Source organism: Oryx dammah, unplaced genomic scaffold (genome assembly GCF_014754425.2).
Source record: "Oryx dammah isolate SB20612 unplaced genomic scaffold, SCBI_Odam_1.1 HiC_scaffold_17, whole genome shotgun sequence".
Classification (NCBI taxonomy): domain Eukaryota; kingdom Metazoa; phylum Chordata; class Mammalia; order Artiodactyla; family Bovidae; genus Oryx; species Oryx dammah.
In genome coordinates this window covers 46,843,573-46,859,460 of record NW_024070201.1, presented here as the reverse complement: position 1 = coordinate 46,859,460, position 15,888 = coordinate 46,843,573, and the positions used below count along the sequence as shown (strand labels likewise).

The 15,888-nt window shown below is 40.8% G+C and overlaps 2 protein-coding genes across 2 annotated transcripts; both read right to left on the bottom strand.

Moving 5' to 3' along the window:
• Positions 1-329: 329 nt before the first annotated feature.
• On the bottom strand, positions 330-1,273 carry LOC120876614 (olfactory receptor 51I2-like). Its single transcript, XM_040258588.1, is given in 2 exon segments — positions 330-616; positions 619-1,273. Coding segments are annotated over 2 exon segments (942 nt in total).
• An 8,784-nt stretch (positions 1,274-10,057) lies between these two features.
• On the bottom strand, positions 10,058-11,005 carry LOC120876613 (olfactory receptor 51I2-like). The gene has a single exon (XM_040258587.1). The coding sequence runs from the start codon at positions 11,003-11,005 to the stop codon at positions 10,058-10,060; it is 948 nt and encodes a 315-aa protein (XP_040114521.1).
• Positions 11,006-15,888: the final 4,883 nt, after the last annotated feature.

Here is a 15,888-nt window from a genome sequence, read left to right as displayed (position 1 = left end):
GTAATTCAATTTAAAAATGGATAAAATAAACACATGGAACAAAATGAGGGATTGATATTAAGGAGACACATTTGTGGATTTTTTTTGTAAAATTTGAGCTTTTTTTTTTTTTTTGGATAAACTACAACTCAGTGTAACTTGCCAAAACCTGTTGTCTTCAGTCTTATCTAGTGCCAGGCTGTCATCAAATATCTGATGGAAGAAATCCTAAGAGTAAATTTCTGAGCAAAAAAAGTTTAAAAAGTTGTCAAAGCAGGTCTTGAAAACCCCGATTTGTGGAGTGATAGTAAATATCCAGTGACTTTTTTTCCTTTCCATGTGTCTCTGGGTTAAAACTTGGTTCCCACTAGCATTCTGCCAAGCCTCCTTCTAATCTGTTTGGTTTTGATTGAATAGATGACAGGGTTGAGCATGGGAGGCACAAAGAGATAAATGAGGGACATGACTGTGTGCACAAATCGGGGGGCATGCCTCCCATAACGGGCAGTCATGGACACACCAATCTTGGGCACGTAGAAGATGAGCACAGCACACAGATGTGACACACACGTGTTGAGTGTCTTTAACCGTTCCTCCCGAGACGCAATGGCAAGCACAGAATGCAGGATGAGCACATGGAGAAGAGAATGAGTGCAGAGTCCAGGCCGAATGTAGCCATGACAATGAAGAGACCGAAAATACTGTTGATGGTGATGTCGCCACAGGGAAGGTGGATGAGATCCGGATGAAGGCAGTAGGCATGGGACAGTATATTGGCCTTGCAGAAGGACAACCTCTTCAGAAGGAGAGGCAGTGGGAAAACCATGCAAAAACTGCGGGTGATTACCCACAAGCCCATGCATACAACACGGGAATCTGTGAGCATGGTGGTGTAGCGCAGAGGGTTACCGATGGCCACATAGCGGTCAAAACTCATAACCAGCAGGACCCCAGACTCCATGAAAGAGAAGAAGTGGATAAAGAACATTTGAGCCATGCAAGAAGCAAAGCTGATCTTCCTTAAGTGGAAGCAAAATGTGGCTAGCACGGTGGGCAGTGTGGAGAAAGACACACCTAGATCATTAACTGAGAGCAGGGATAGGAAGTAGTACATAGGCTGATGCAAGCTCTGCTCCTCCTTGACGATGAAAAGGATAAGGGCATTGCCCACAATGGAGACGATGTAGAGGGTACCGAGGAGCAAGAACATCCAGTGTTGGGAGTTCTCCAGCCCTGGGAGCCCTGTCAGGGTGAAAGTTGGCAACTCTGAGCAGTTGTAGAGGATAGCTCCCATGCTGGGAGGACTTGTACTGGAGGACCACCACCTGTAGAGAAGACAGACGCACAGTTTATTGATGAGGCTATTTTAAGTCTCTCTTATGCCATCCAGACCCTTACTTTACAGCTTAATCCACTCTGTTTACCATATCACTCCTTGCCCCTCTTGCTTCCTATGGTTTCTGGAATTGTCTAAGTGTTTTCAGGTTATCCAGCTGGCTCAACAGGTCACATTACCTTCCTCTGTACCTGTGCCTATCCCCACCATGCTCTTCCTCACATTCAAAGCTATGAACTTGTTATCAATCAACAGGCATCACTTTGTGTGAGACCTAAGACATCATGCTCCTGATGACTACTTCCTGGACTGTTCTGAACATTCCAATGACTTATCAAGCTGTAAACTTTTTCTCTTTCCACTCTCTCACTCTACTGAATATGCTGCTTATCATGACTCCCCAGCTCTCTCACTCATATTTAGTCTCCCAGTTCTTCCTTCCATCCCTCCAGTTGGAAGGTAGATGAATAGAAAGATACCTGTCCACAGCACTAACCTTCCACACTTCCATCAAGATGCATTAGATGTCCCCACTTTATCTTTTCATCCTTCTATCCATTTATCCTATGGCATTAAGTTTCTGCCTGAATAACTTAGTATACTGGAAGTCTTTTCTTAATAATTTCCTTCAAACTGAGTTGTATCTAGCTCCTGAAAACCACAGAATTAATAATCAGTTCTCTACATCATGGAACTGGTTCTTATCTGTGTTCTCCATTTCTTTGAATAATACTGTAATTGTGCCTGAGACTAAGACTCAGAAATGCAAACATTATATTATTTCTGTCTTTCCTTTATCCACTACATTAAATTAGACCACAGTCAATGAAAATACTGAACCCTAAGTGCATCTGCCAGCACTTTTCTGCATTTCCTTCCACTTACATTCTTATATTTTGTATCCAAGACATCACATTTGTATGCCCATAATAATGCCCTCTTAATGAATCTCTTTCCTCTATATCATTCTCTAATCTGGAATAGTTCTAATATTTTCAAAGGGCAGCTCTGCAAATGGGACCATTCTGATTAGAAAGTTTCAATGGCCCTTCACTACCAAAGTGTCAAAACCAAACTCACAAGTCTAGAGTTAAAGGCCCTCTGTAGTCCAGTACTATATTGATATTTTTGGTTGCAATTCTCAGAACTTCCTACTTGTACCTCAAACACCTAGACTGGCTGTCCATATTAATAATAGCAATATTCTTTGCTATTATTCAAACATTAACTACAGCTCCCCAGCTCCCAGAGTTTCCCAGAATGTCTGAACATAACTATTTAACCCATCTTCTGTGACCAAGGATCAACGATGCCCTCCTCTTTCATGAAAATCTGACCAGTCATTGCAATGGAGATAACTGCTCTCCTCTCCTCACCACTCTCATAAGCTGTAGATTTGCATCTACTTTTGTGCCTATTTCTCTGCTTGTTCTGCATTAGACCTTCCTATTATGGAGTTATGAAAGTTCCTGTTGAATTATGAAACTTATCTCCTCTTCTGACTCACCAGCTCCAAGACCAACACTGACACTTATTCATTGCTTCAGTCACTGCTGTGCTCAGTGCAAGCCCCAACACAGAAGATGCACTCAGTAAGTCACTGATCCCACAGGATTTTGATTGTCTTTGTTTGTAAATTGGAGGGGCTAAGAAACTTTGCTAATGAGGTAGTGAAGATCCAAAAGTAAACTACTGTGAAAACCCTTAGGATCAAATACTTTGGAACTCTGAGTTCTAAACCTGCTCTAAATCCACACCTCCAGGCTTTCATCTGCCTTTGTCTCTCCACCTGTATTAGGACTCTATCCTTTTTCCTCAGGGTGCATTTTTCCCTCCATTACCTCATGCGAAGAGTTGACTCATTGGAAAAGACTCTGATGCTGGGAGGGATTGAGGGCAGGAGAAGAAGGGGACGACGGAGGATGAGATGGCTGGATGGCATCACAGACTCGGTGGACGTGAGTCTGAGTGAACTCCAGGAGATCGTGATGGACAGGGAGGCCTGGCGTGCTGTGATTCATGGGGTCGCAAAGAGTTGGACACGACTGAGTGACTGAACTGAACTGAACTGAACTGCATTCTTAAAATCTCTTTGTTTTTCCTATATGCAAGCTCTTCCTAAACATTTCTGTTTGCCTTTGTATGCACTATCCCTGATTTGGAGAATTTTTTAAGCACTAAACAGAGTCTTGCCAAGTGGCTTCCAAAGCAGCCCGTGTCTTTGTATAAACCTCCCCCCTGTACCCATTTGTTTTGAGAAATGGGTAAGAGTTCTTATTTATTGCAGAACATCTACCTCCAAACTACAGCCCATTGTAGAATCCCTGCAGAGAAATAAATGTCTGAATCTGAAAGCATGGGAAGATTTCATAGAACAAGAGGACTAAGTAGAAAATATAGAACCAGGAAAGTGAAAACATGCAGAAAAATTAAAAAATAAAAACACCTGACTCCTATAGGGACAGCCTTTCTGTCTTCAGATTGTCATAACACTCAGGATTTCTAAGCTGAGTCAGAGTGTCTTAGTGCCCAAGTCTGGAGTGTCTGACACTCCACCTTACCTACCTGAGAGAGTTCATGGAGGGTGCAGAGGAAGCAAGAGCAGTTGTGGGGGCCCTGCCCCTACCCTGTATCTCCTCTACCAACTCCCTGGGCTGAACAATATAAGGCTGCATCCAGGAAGTCCCCTTGAGTATTTGTCAGCTCAGGAGCTCATGGACTGCTGGGAATATGGAGCATCTGCAGTGTTCTTTCCTCTCTGACTTAATATTTTGTTGCTTACATGGGCATGTGGGAATAGGAATGATCAGAACTGGAAATGACATGTGAGGATATTGTGTCTAGTTGCTCATTTTATAAAAGAGATCATTAGAGCCCAGAAAGGAAAAGAGGCATCTCAATTTTATACAACTTGTTGGTGGCAGAACATGTAAAACTAGGTCTTCTAGGTTAGTTTATGGCCTTTCCACTTTACAACTATGATCAATACCTATAAGAAATCCTATATCCTATAAAAAGTGCTTAAAACCCATGTAAGTTAGGCATTTGGATTTATTATATCTTGTGAAATTCTCTCCTGGATCATCCTTGAAATTGACCCCAAGTGTGATAAGAAGCACTGGTTCACTGTGGCTGACCACACACATTGCATAATTACAAGTCAAATTATAAAAAGTATTTGGCTCGATGAAGAAAGTATTAATGTATACAGCTGACTTCTTCAAAAATATTTATTGGACACCTACTAGGGTGACATCATAAGTAATGAGGATTAACTGATAAGGTTTTGAGCTCACTGTACTTGAGCTTCAGTCCACTTACCTTGAGAAAGTTTCCAACATACATGCAGCCTCATTTCTTCCCCTGTAAAATAAGTTATAATTATACTTTAGTCACAGACTGATCAGGATGACTAAGCAACAGAAAATAGGCAAAGACATTTAACCTATTGGCTGCCGTATAACTTAATATATGGTGACCAAAGTACTGAAGCTCCAGTATTTTGGTCACCTCATGCAAACAGCTGACTCACTGGAAAAGTCCCTGATGCTGGGAAAGATGGAGGGCAGAAGAAGAGGATATCAGAGGATGAGATGTCTGGATGGCATCACCAATGCAATGGACATTAACTTAGGCAAACTTCAGGAGATGGTAAGGGACAAAGATGTCTGGTGTGCTACAGCCCATGGGGTCACAGAGTCGGACGTGGCTAGGTGACTGAACAACAAGTGGTTATTTAAACCCTAACCATTTTAAAGATGTGGTACATATATACAATGGAATATTACTCAGCCATAAAAAAGAACAAGCTAATGCCATTTGCAGCAACACAGATGACCTACAGTGTGTCACACTGAGTGAAGTATGTCAGACAGAGAAGGAGAAAAATCATATGACATTCCTTGCATGTGGGATCTACAAAGTGATACACATGAACTTACAAAATAGAAAGAGACAGTGTTAGAGAACAAACTTATGGTTGCCAAGAGGAAAGGGATAATTAGGGAGTTTGGGATGGGTATGTACACTCAGCTCTATTTAAAATGGATAACCAACAAGGCCCTATTGTATAGTACAGGGAACTCTGGTCAATGTTATGCGGCAGGCTGGATGGGAGGGGAGATTGGGGGAGAATGGGTACATGTATATGTATGGCTGAGTCCCTTTGCTGTCCACCTGAAACTATCACAACATTGTTTGTTAATTGGTTACAGCTCAACACAAAATAGAAAGCTTAAAAATAAAATATAATATAAAAGAAACTCAAACATTATGTCCTGAAAGTAAAACCCTTGGGAGTGGGTATTAAACTAAGCATACCAAGCAGTAAGTTATTGAATAGCTTAAATAGCTCAGTTCTAGGAAGATACTGGCAGATAAACCTAGAAGGAATAGTGATTAGTAGCAAGAGATGCATACTTGAACCAGATCAGGGAGGGTGTAAAGGGTTGAGATTAGAAAGAACCTCTCATATACCCGGAGAAGGAAATGGCAACCCACTCCAGTGTTCTTGCCTGGAGAATCCCAGGGACGGGGGAGCCTGGTGGGCTGTCGTCTCTGGGGTTGCACAGAGTCGGACACAACTGAAGTGACTTAGCAGCTCATATACCTAATATTGATCTGAAACTACACAGGTGGGAAAATGCAATAGCTTCTCAACAATCCCACTCGTACATAAGTCAGATCAAGGGACTTAGCGCATCACCTAATATACCCCTAGATTTGCTCATAGTCACACTGATTGTCATGGGAAAAGGTCAGGAACCACCCAAGCCCTAATCAACAGGCATGGATTTATGTGAATTCTCTATTGTTCGCTTTTCATTGGTCTTTTTTTTTTAATTTTCTCAAATTAAAAAAAAGGTACTACATTTTTATTTATGACAAGGTCACAATCCCTCCCCTATAGATCTATAGTAGATATATGTTAACAAAAGTAACTATAAATCAAGTCATTCATTTAGCATTAGACCCAAATTTATTCCTGGGAATGTATAGATGAATCAATACAATAATTCATAATCAGGTCTGTAAGACTCCTAAGGAAACATTTATAATATCTCAGTGAAAGCAATAATAATAGATACAAGGAGATTTTAGAGAAGATCAAAGGAAGGAAATCTGCAATATTCTAGGGCAATCAGACGAGATTTCTAGGTGCATGTAATAGCTCTTCTGATTTTCAAAGAAAGGGCAAATATCTTTAAAGTAAATGCAGTAGGAAGAATGTCAAAGGATGCCAAAACATGGCAGATGTAAAAGCACGAACACAGGTATGAGACCTTAAAAGGAAACACCAGGGAAGAGTGGGTATAGAATTGTGTAGCTATATGTTCAAAAAGGCAAAAGGTCAAATAACCCTCCACAAGACCCAGATCCAATACAGTAATCTCTCCTATGTGCTATATTCCTCCAATCTTGTGGTTCCAGAAGGCTCTCCAAGAACCAGCACCAATGGAGAAAATGTCTTCTCTTTCTGCTCCATAAAGTAAATATTTTGGTATTTGCTTCCAGTGGCTCAAGCAGACACATAGACTAGATGGACCCTGGATGCACTTCCAGCTCATAAAAGATGGGTGACCCTAATCTTGCTTAAAGAGACTAGGTATAATTCATCTTATACCTTTAAAATAATGGAATATTAAACCAATAAAACTACATGAACAATGGAAGTTAAATAATAGGAAGAGGATAAAGAAGCCCAAGGGCTTCCCCTGGTAGCTCAGACGATAAAGAATCTGCCTGCAATGTGGGAGACTTGCGTTTGATCCCTGAGTCGGGAAGATCCCCTGGAGAAGGGAATGGCCACCCACTGCAGTATTCTTGCCTGGAGAATCCCATGGACAGAGGAGCCTGCTGGGCTGCAGTCCACGAGGTCACAAAGAGTCGGACATGACTGAGTGACTAAGCAGCAGCAGCGAAGAAGCCCAAAGCTCTCCTCAGATGCATCTGATGACCTGGCTGAGCAGAGCCCTGTGATGGGGAGCATATCACTGTAATCACAGTCCACACCAGCGAGAACAGAGTCTGAGCCTTTTCTCCGTGTTGGCAAGTTATAAATCCAGGCAGAGCCATGAACTTCCTACTGAATGTGCTAAATAGATAAAGACTGTCACCAGCAATCATCTGTTGTTCCTCTTTCAGGTGATGCAGATTTCTAAAGTCAAGAGAAGGATACTGAGTATCTTAATTTATAGAACGTGATGTGGAAAATATTAGCCCAGAAGTTCCCAAACAGCTTTTCACAGGTACCTAAATGAGCCAAATTGTTTCTTTCAAGTCCCTCGGATTTAAAGAAGCAAGAAAAATACTGGCACTGAAAACATATCATCCACTTATTATGGCAGCAACTTCTTTATAAATCTTATTTGTAACAGAGCCAAAATCACTATACAGCAACATTCTTTCAAAGAATATTTATTGAAGTACCTATTAAAGGTGAGACACAATATTAGCACTCTATTAATCTATGGATATACTCTCTATAGTACATAAAGTCTGAGCAATATAAAAATATAAGATACATTTATGACATGTTTGAAAATTTCAAGTACAATTTATTTTTTATTCACTATATTCAGATTATAATGCATATAGTATTTAGATAATAAATATGATCTTTATATAAAATATTCTTTAATGAAATTATGATCAGTTTTAGGGTAAAACATTGTACCATATGGTAATTCAGTGAAGCATAAAGAGATGGTTGGTAGGTATGTTTCAAGCCCTGTTAAGAGACTGAAGGATACAAAGGTAAATAAAACAGTCCCCGCCCAGAAATTGCTTACAATTTAGTTGAGGAGACAAAGTACCCAAACTATCTGATATAACTAAAGTATGTTTCAAGTACAATGGAGACAGAAAGCAGGTATAGAACAGTTCTACTCGAGATTCAAGAAAATCTTAGACAAAATACCTCTTCAGACTATGGCTGATGCACATGATATTTTGAAGCCAAACATTGAATTTTACATTGATTCTTGCTGAATAAAAATAATGAATCAATAAGTCACATGTATTATTAGAAAAATTTTAAAGCAGTTCACTTTATGTACTCCTTAAAACAAACAGGTAGATGAATCAGAGATCCCATTTTACAGATGAGGAAATTAAGACTGAGTTTAGTTCACTTATTCAAGAAGTCACCTCTATGGATGGGTTAAGTAACCTTACTGTGGTGAGGATTTCACAATACGTATGTGCAGCAAATCATCACGTTTTACACCTTGAACTTATAACAGGTATATGTCAATTACATCTCAATAAATCTGGGGGAATACAAGAATAAGGGGAAAATATGTCAACTTTCATTTGCATTTCTCTCTGTGCAGGGAATTATGGAGCACAGAAGGAGAAGAAACATTTCCTAATATGAGATTCTGACTTAAGGAAATTCATCAATAATTCATATGTTCATCTATTAATTTTTTCACTCTTGATTTCCTCCTGTTATTCATTCATTATTGTTTATTCATCCATTTTTTCATTTATTCTTTTATATTGCTGTCACATCATTAGACACTATTTTAATGAAGGCTCTATAGTAGTTCAGTGTGGATGGACAAAGTTTTTGACACAGTTGCTCCTTTAGGGAGCTCAGATTTCTTGAGGGGAAGCAGATAAATATTAAAGAATAAGAGAAAATTTCAGGAGAGATATAAACAAAGGGTCATTAATTTCAGTGGACTTTGCCTACATATTTCAGGGTCTCCCATATGAAAAGAACATGCCCAGGAATCCTAAAATCTAATTTTGACTACTTAAATATGGTAACATTGTATTAGGGTGCTCCAGATAAACAGAACCAATAGAATATGTGTGTAACTAGATATCTTAAATTTGTTATAATGAATTGGCTCTCACAATTACAGAGACCAAGAAGTCCAGACCCAGGAAAGTCAGTGGTATAGTTTCTGTCCAAATTTGAAGGTTTGAGACTCCAGAGAGCTAATGGTGTAAGTTTCAGTTCAAATCTGAGACTGAAGGCAGAAGAAGACTAATGTCCCAATTCAAAAACATTCAGACAGAGATTCCTTTCGTATATACTCTGCTTTTTATTCTATTCAGGAATTCAGCAGTTTGCATAGGCCGACCCATACTGAGGAGGAAAGTATGCTTTACTCAGTTTACCAATTCAAATAATAAACTCATCTAGAAATACCCTCATTAAAACACCCAGAAATAATGTTCAACCAAATACCTAGCCTTGAGGCCCAGTCAAATTGACACATAAAATTAACCATCACAACTGTCGTACTTTAAAACTTTTCAAACAGCACCATAACAAGGTCTCTGGTTTCTGACAACATTGAAAATCAATCACCCAAGCTTAACTTACATACTGGTAATGATATGATAAACAGCCCATAATTATTCCAGCTATGCCTCTGTCTTTTTCAGAATTGTGCAGGCCCATAACCAGAAGTCCCAGCCATATTACCAAGTGTCCTGAAATGAGTTCCCTAGAAAAAATCTCCTACCTTGTAGTGGTGTTTTTCATTCTCTAGTTTATTCTTAAAAAGAGACCATTTTTATGTCTCTAGAGAACATTGATATAGTTGATTGCTGGATAAAACCCAAGATGGTCCAGGCAAGAACTGACCCAATATACTACAAGTTTGATCATAACATGTAAAGGGCAGCACTAGCATCCTCCAGAGTGACCCTCTCCTCTTTGGGTGTCCAAATGATTCGGCCCCCAACATCAAATCCTTCAGGGCTTATAGGTAGACCAAACAGTCAGGACCTGACCCTGAAGAGCATCTTTAAAAGCCTGTGCTGTATCTCCTTTGTCTTAATGGAGTAGATGATGGGATTGAGCATGGGAGGCACAAAGAGGTAGATAAGAGACATGAGGGTGTGAACAGCATGGGGCAGGTCAGGACCAAAGCGATGTACAATGGACACACTCACCATAGGCACGTAGAAGATGAGCACTGCTAGGACATGGGACACACATGTGTTAAGTGTCTTGAGGCGCTCCCCTGGGGAGGCAATGGCTAGCACTGACCGAAAGATAAGTACATAGGAGAGAAGAATGAGGGCAGAGTCCAGGCCAAAGGTGAAAAGCACAATGGACAGTCCATAGTGGCTATTGAGGGAGACATCAGTGCATGCCAGCTTAATCATATCCACATGAAGGCAGTAGGCATGGGAAAGGATGTTCCGGGGGTGGCAGAAAGGTAGTCTGTGCAGCAGCAGTGGGAAGACCAGGATGAGGGCAAAGCTTCGTAGGACAGTACACAGGCCCATGGCCACAATGCGGGTACTGGTGAGCACAGTGGCATAGTGCAGTGGGTTGCAGATGGCCACGTAGCGATCGAAGCTCATGGCCAGAAGGATGCCAGACTCTGTCCAAGAGAAAAGGTGGATGAAAAACATCTGGGCTAAGCAGACATTAAAGGCAATCACCCGGGCCCGGAGGCAGAGGGCAGCCAGCACAGTTGGCAGTGTGGAAAAGGATACCCCCAAGTCATTGACAGACAGTAGGGACAAGAAGTAGTACATGGGCTGGTGCAGACTTGGCTCCTCCTTAACAATGAGGAGGATCAGGATGTTTCCCACAATGGCAATGGCATAGAGCAGAAGGAGAGGAAAAGATAGCCAGGGCTCCATGGCCTCCATTCCTGGGAAGGCTGTCAAGATAAAGATGGGAGCATCAGAGACATTGATCTTGAAGTTGCCCATGAGAGGCTGGGGACAACTGTCATTAGCCAGTATGACTTTTTGGAGAAATTACATCATATATTTAAGACTATACTGTTCCCAGGGAGGAAAAGAAACACTTAGGTTCATAAATCATGATTATTCATAGATTTTATTCTTAAAATACACTGGGAGGATGACCAGAAGGTCATGAAACGCTAGTAGCTGAGAAAAAGAGGTGTTTCTTGACATCTTTCAGAAAAGAGTCAATAAGTACTCAGGGTGGTTGACCAGCTCTTTAAGTCTTACTGGTAGTCTTCTAGTTGACTTCCTTATTATAATCATTATCACATCTCCCCTTCAAATGTGGATTGGAGAAAGAAATGGCAACCCACTTCAGTGTTCTTGCCTGGACAATCCCAGGGACGGGGGAGCCTGGTGGGCTGCCGTCTACCGGGTCTCACAGAGTTGAACACGACTAAAGCGTCTTAGTAGCAGCAGCAGCAGCAAGAGATGTAAACACTTATATCCAACCTGACAGACGAAGAACCAAGGGTGCAAGGAAGGAAAAGGAATTACTCCAGGTTTTCTTGGGAAGCAGTTACATGACTAGAGCTGTAACTTAGTAATTCAGTTCCCATCCTGAGGTGACTTTGTGATCCAGAGTCCCACATTTCACACTGGAAGCATACATGAAGGAAGCCTGGGAAGTCAGCATGTCTCAAAAGGCATCATAGTTTTACTAGTAGAGCATATAGAATCAGAATGTTTGATTTCGAATGCTTTCACTTAATAGCAGTATGACATTAGGTAGATTTCTTAAACTCTTTTCTTCGGTTTCTTTATTTTTTAGACAAAGATAAAATAGAGTTGCCCTATGCATATGCATACATGCTATATAAGATAAAAGGAGAGAGAGAAAAAAAAAAACTTGAACTTGGAACATGTCCCATCCATAGTAAGAATTATAGAAGTACTGCTATTATTATCATTTAAAATCATTTTTAGATGGAAAATAAATTATTAGTACGCTTTCTTTGACAAAAGTCATGGAACATATTTACATTAAACAAATATGCATTTTTAAATCACATATTATCACATAATAAATTATGGTAGAGACAAGCAAAAATAAATTGTAACAGTTTAAGAAAAATTAGGAGAGAAAAAATTATAATGTTAAAAAATCCTATCCATTAACTTATTTTTCCTATGAGTGGTTAAAAACAGCATTCTTTAATTTCCACAATAGATCATAATTTTTCCTCTCACAGACTTTCAAAGTTCAACAAGAGTAGATGATGAGAAATATTTCCTTGACGCCGGACCAAATGAGGTTGTGAGAAGGGGTGCTAACAGGGTAATCGATGCATCTTGCATCTTTTCCTTTGGTCTCTCGCACAGGGGAGTTTCAACTATCTGGGAAAGAAACTATATTTGGGAATATTTAATAATATTGCTCTGACATGTCCAAAATCCTTTAATACACTGTGATAAGTGACTCTGCCTATCTGTTTTGGAACTTGCTAGTTCCCCTTTGCCTCTCATGGATAATTTCTAACACTTAAGTGTAATTACTCACCACTGATTACTTTATTATTTTAAGTGACCCCTGGGGGAAATTTTGCTTTTTCTCTTCCAGAAGCTCAGTATCACATCAATGAACAATTAGATTAGAAATCAGAGAGAAATTTTCTATCAGTGCGATAAGTGTCTGGAACAAAGTTTTTAGGGAATTACTGCTGAAGAATGGGGATGCTGAGTAGCAGCATTGGGTTTGAAGAAGTAGGGAGGATGAATGAGCCAGATAAGTCCTGGGAAACCTGTACAGTGTAATGACCTCTTTTTAGTACACATAGAGAAACTGTCACTGAGGATTTTAGATGAGACAGTCTTAAGGACCTGTATGGACTTCTTGAGCACCCCACTCTTGAGTTCCACTTTATCATGTCACATGTTCTACTCTAAGGAAGTCTAGAATTGCCTTAACTAAAAACCTCCTGCTCCAGAATAGGGCCAGTTTTAGTACCTCTTTCCTGTCCTAATTAGAGATGTTGCTTAAGTTCAGCAAGTGCTCTTCTCTGTTCCTTAATATTTTTTTCTCAACATTCATGGCAAGTAGAAAGTGGAGGCAGAAGATGGAGAGAGAAGTGATAGAGGGAGAAGGATTGAAGGGCAAGAGGAAAGACAGAGAGTGAGGAAGAGGCAGAGAAAAGAGGATATATATATAGGAGAAGTAACACAGGAAAGGGACAGGTTAGGTGAGAGAAAGGAAGTGTAAGACCAGAGAAGGGATTTTAGGGAGACAGTGGTTGGAAAATTAAACCTGGAGGGAGAAGAAAGAGAAAATTAAAAAGAAGACAGAAGAACAGTGATAGGAAAATGCCCCAGCTGGACTCTGGTGCTCCAAGAGGATTGGGCTATGTTTTCTCCAAGTGAGGGCAAGGCTGTAGAAGATGTTACACACACCACATTTTACAGGAGTTGCCTCTCAGGCTCTGAGCCATGGAAGAGCTATAGTAAAGTCATACTGTCTCCCAGCTAAGCACATTTGGGAATAGGCTCCTCACAGTGGGATCCCAGTAGACACCTCTTGCAATCTATTCCCAAGGTTGTTTCAGACCTGTCTGCAAAGGCCAAGGCAACACAACTGTAACTGAGCAGGACCCTGTGGGACCTTCCTAGGGCAGGCTCCTCCCCCATGTCCTTTGCCTGCTTCTTTTTTGTACAAAAGCTGTAGTGTCCCAGGACTCCCCTGAGTCACAAAAAATTCAGCTCAAGAATTAATAATAATAATTGATATGAGCATGCAGTGACAAAAGCAGCAGTTGGGCCAGGAGAACTGGTAACAATTCAATCAGTTGTATGGCAGTTACAGAATCTTTAGTTCCTCCCTGAAATACATAGAGAATTGTATCTGATGCACATTTCCTGAGTGGTTAAACAGATACTGAACCCCCCACCAAATGGAAGGTAACTAGTGGATGACCATGAGCATGTGGCCCCAGTCTGGCTGAAGCCCAAAGACTGATATTCTTAACCCTGTGACACCGTCTTATACCTTCATTTCAGTTCAGTAGCTCAGTTGTGTCCGATTCTTTGTGATCCCATGAATCGCACAACGCCAGGCCTTCCTGTCCATCACCAACTCCCGGATATCACTCAGATTCACATCCATCAAGTCAGTGATGCCATCCAGCCATCTCATCCTCTGTCATCCCCTTTTCCTCCTGCCCCCAATCCCTCCCAGCATCAGAGTCTTTTCCAGTGAGTCAACTCTTTGTATGAGGGGGCCAAAGTACTGAAGTTTCAGCCTTAGCATCATTCCTTCCAAATAAATCCCAGGGCTGATCTCCTTCAGAATGGACTGGTTGGATCTCCTTGCAGTCCATGGGACTCTCAAGAGTCTTCTCCAACAACACAGTTCAAAAGCATCAATTTTTTGGCACTCAGCTTTCTTCACAGTCCAACTCTCACATCCATACATGACCACTGGAATAACAATAGCCTTGACTAGATGGACCTTTGTTGGTAAAGTAATGTCTCTGCTTTTTAATATGCTGTCTAGGTTGGTCATAACTCTCCTTCCAAGGAGTAAGCGTCTTTTAATTTCATGGCTGCCGTCACCATCAGCAGTGATTTTGGAGCCCAGAAAAATAAAGTCTGACACTGTTTCCACTGTTTCCCCATGTATTTCCCATGAAGTGATGGGACCAGATGCCATGATCTTCGTTTTCTGAATGTTGAGCTTTAAGCCAATTTTTTCACTCTCCACCTTCACTTTCATCAAGAGGCTCTTTAGTTCCTCTTCACTTTCTGCCATAAGGGTGGTGTCATCTGCATATCTGAGGTTATTGATATTTCTCCCAGCAATCTTGATTCCAGCTTGTGCTTCTTATACCTTACCATCAATCAATCAAAGAATTGTGCACAAGCTGATCACAGACCCTGCAATCCCCCTCCCTCACCTTGCCTTTTAAAATGCTTTGCTGAAACCCATTGGGGAGTTTTGGGTTTTGAGCACTGGCTGCCCCAGACTCCTGCCTGGCACCTTCCTCCAACAATAAATGCTGAACATTCCTTTACCACCAGCCAGCGTCAGTAGGTGTCAGTGGACTGGCTTTACTGCCTGTAGGCAAGTGGACTTAAGTTTACTTTCAGTAACACCTTCTCTCCTCCCACCTGAGCAAGGCTTAGCTGCCCCACACCAGGTCCTCATGACCCCTTAGATCTTCTCCAGGGTGGGTTCCAAGGCCTCTGAAAGATGAAGAGTATGAGTGCCAAGAATATAACTAATTCCTCCTGACCTTCAGCTCTGGGGTTCTTTTTCCCCATGCCAAGTCCCCCTTCTCTTCTTAAGGAATTTTCAGAAGCCAAAATGTAGAGTTGGTTAGAATTGTAAGTGATAGAAACACAATAATCATCAATAATACTCTGTGTTTATAATTTTCCTTGGACTCCATCAAGAAGTTCTTAAGCATTGTCATTTTCAATCTTAACAACCAAATTTGGAGAGAAATGTTATCTTCCCATTTTACTGGTGAGAGAAATTAATTGCCCAGGAGGTCAAATTAGGTTCAAAGTTATAATACCACTGAGTAGCAGAACTGCTGGAGAAGAAAATATCAACCCACTTCAGTATTCTTGCCTGGAGAATCTCACAGACTGAGGAGCCTGGGGAACTACAGTACATGGTGTCACAAAAAGTCAGACATGACTGAAGCGACTGAGCAAAAGCAGAGCTGCATTCAAACATAGATCACTCATTTAATCACTTAACATTTTCAGAAAACCTAAGAAGGATTTTTATCCAGTAAAGACTCTGGAACATGTTTCATCTACCTGTTAATCATTACCATCTCTACCTTTTTTCCTTTTTATCATTTTTTTCCTACTTAATTGATTGTCTTTCTGTTTGTGCCTCT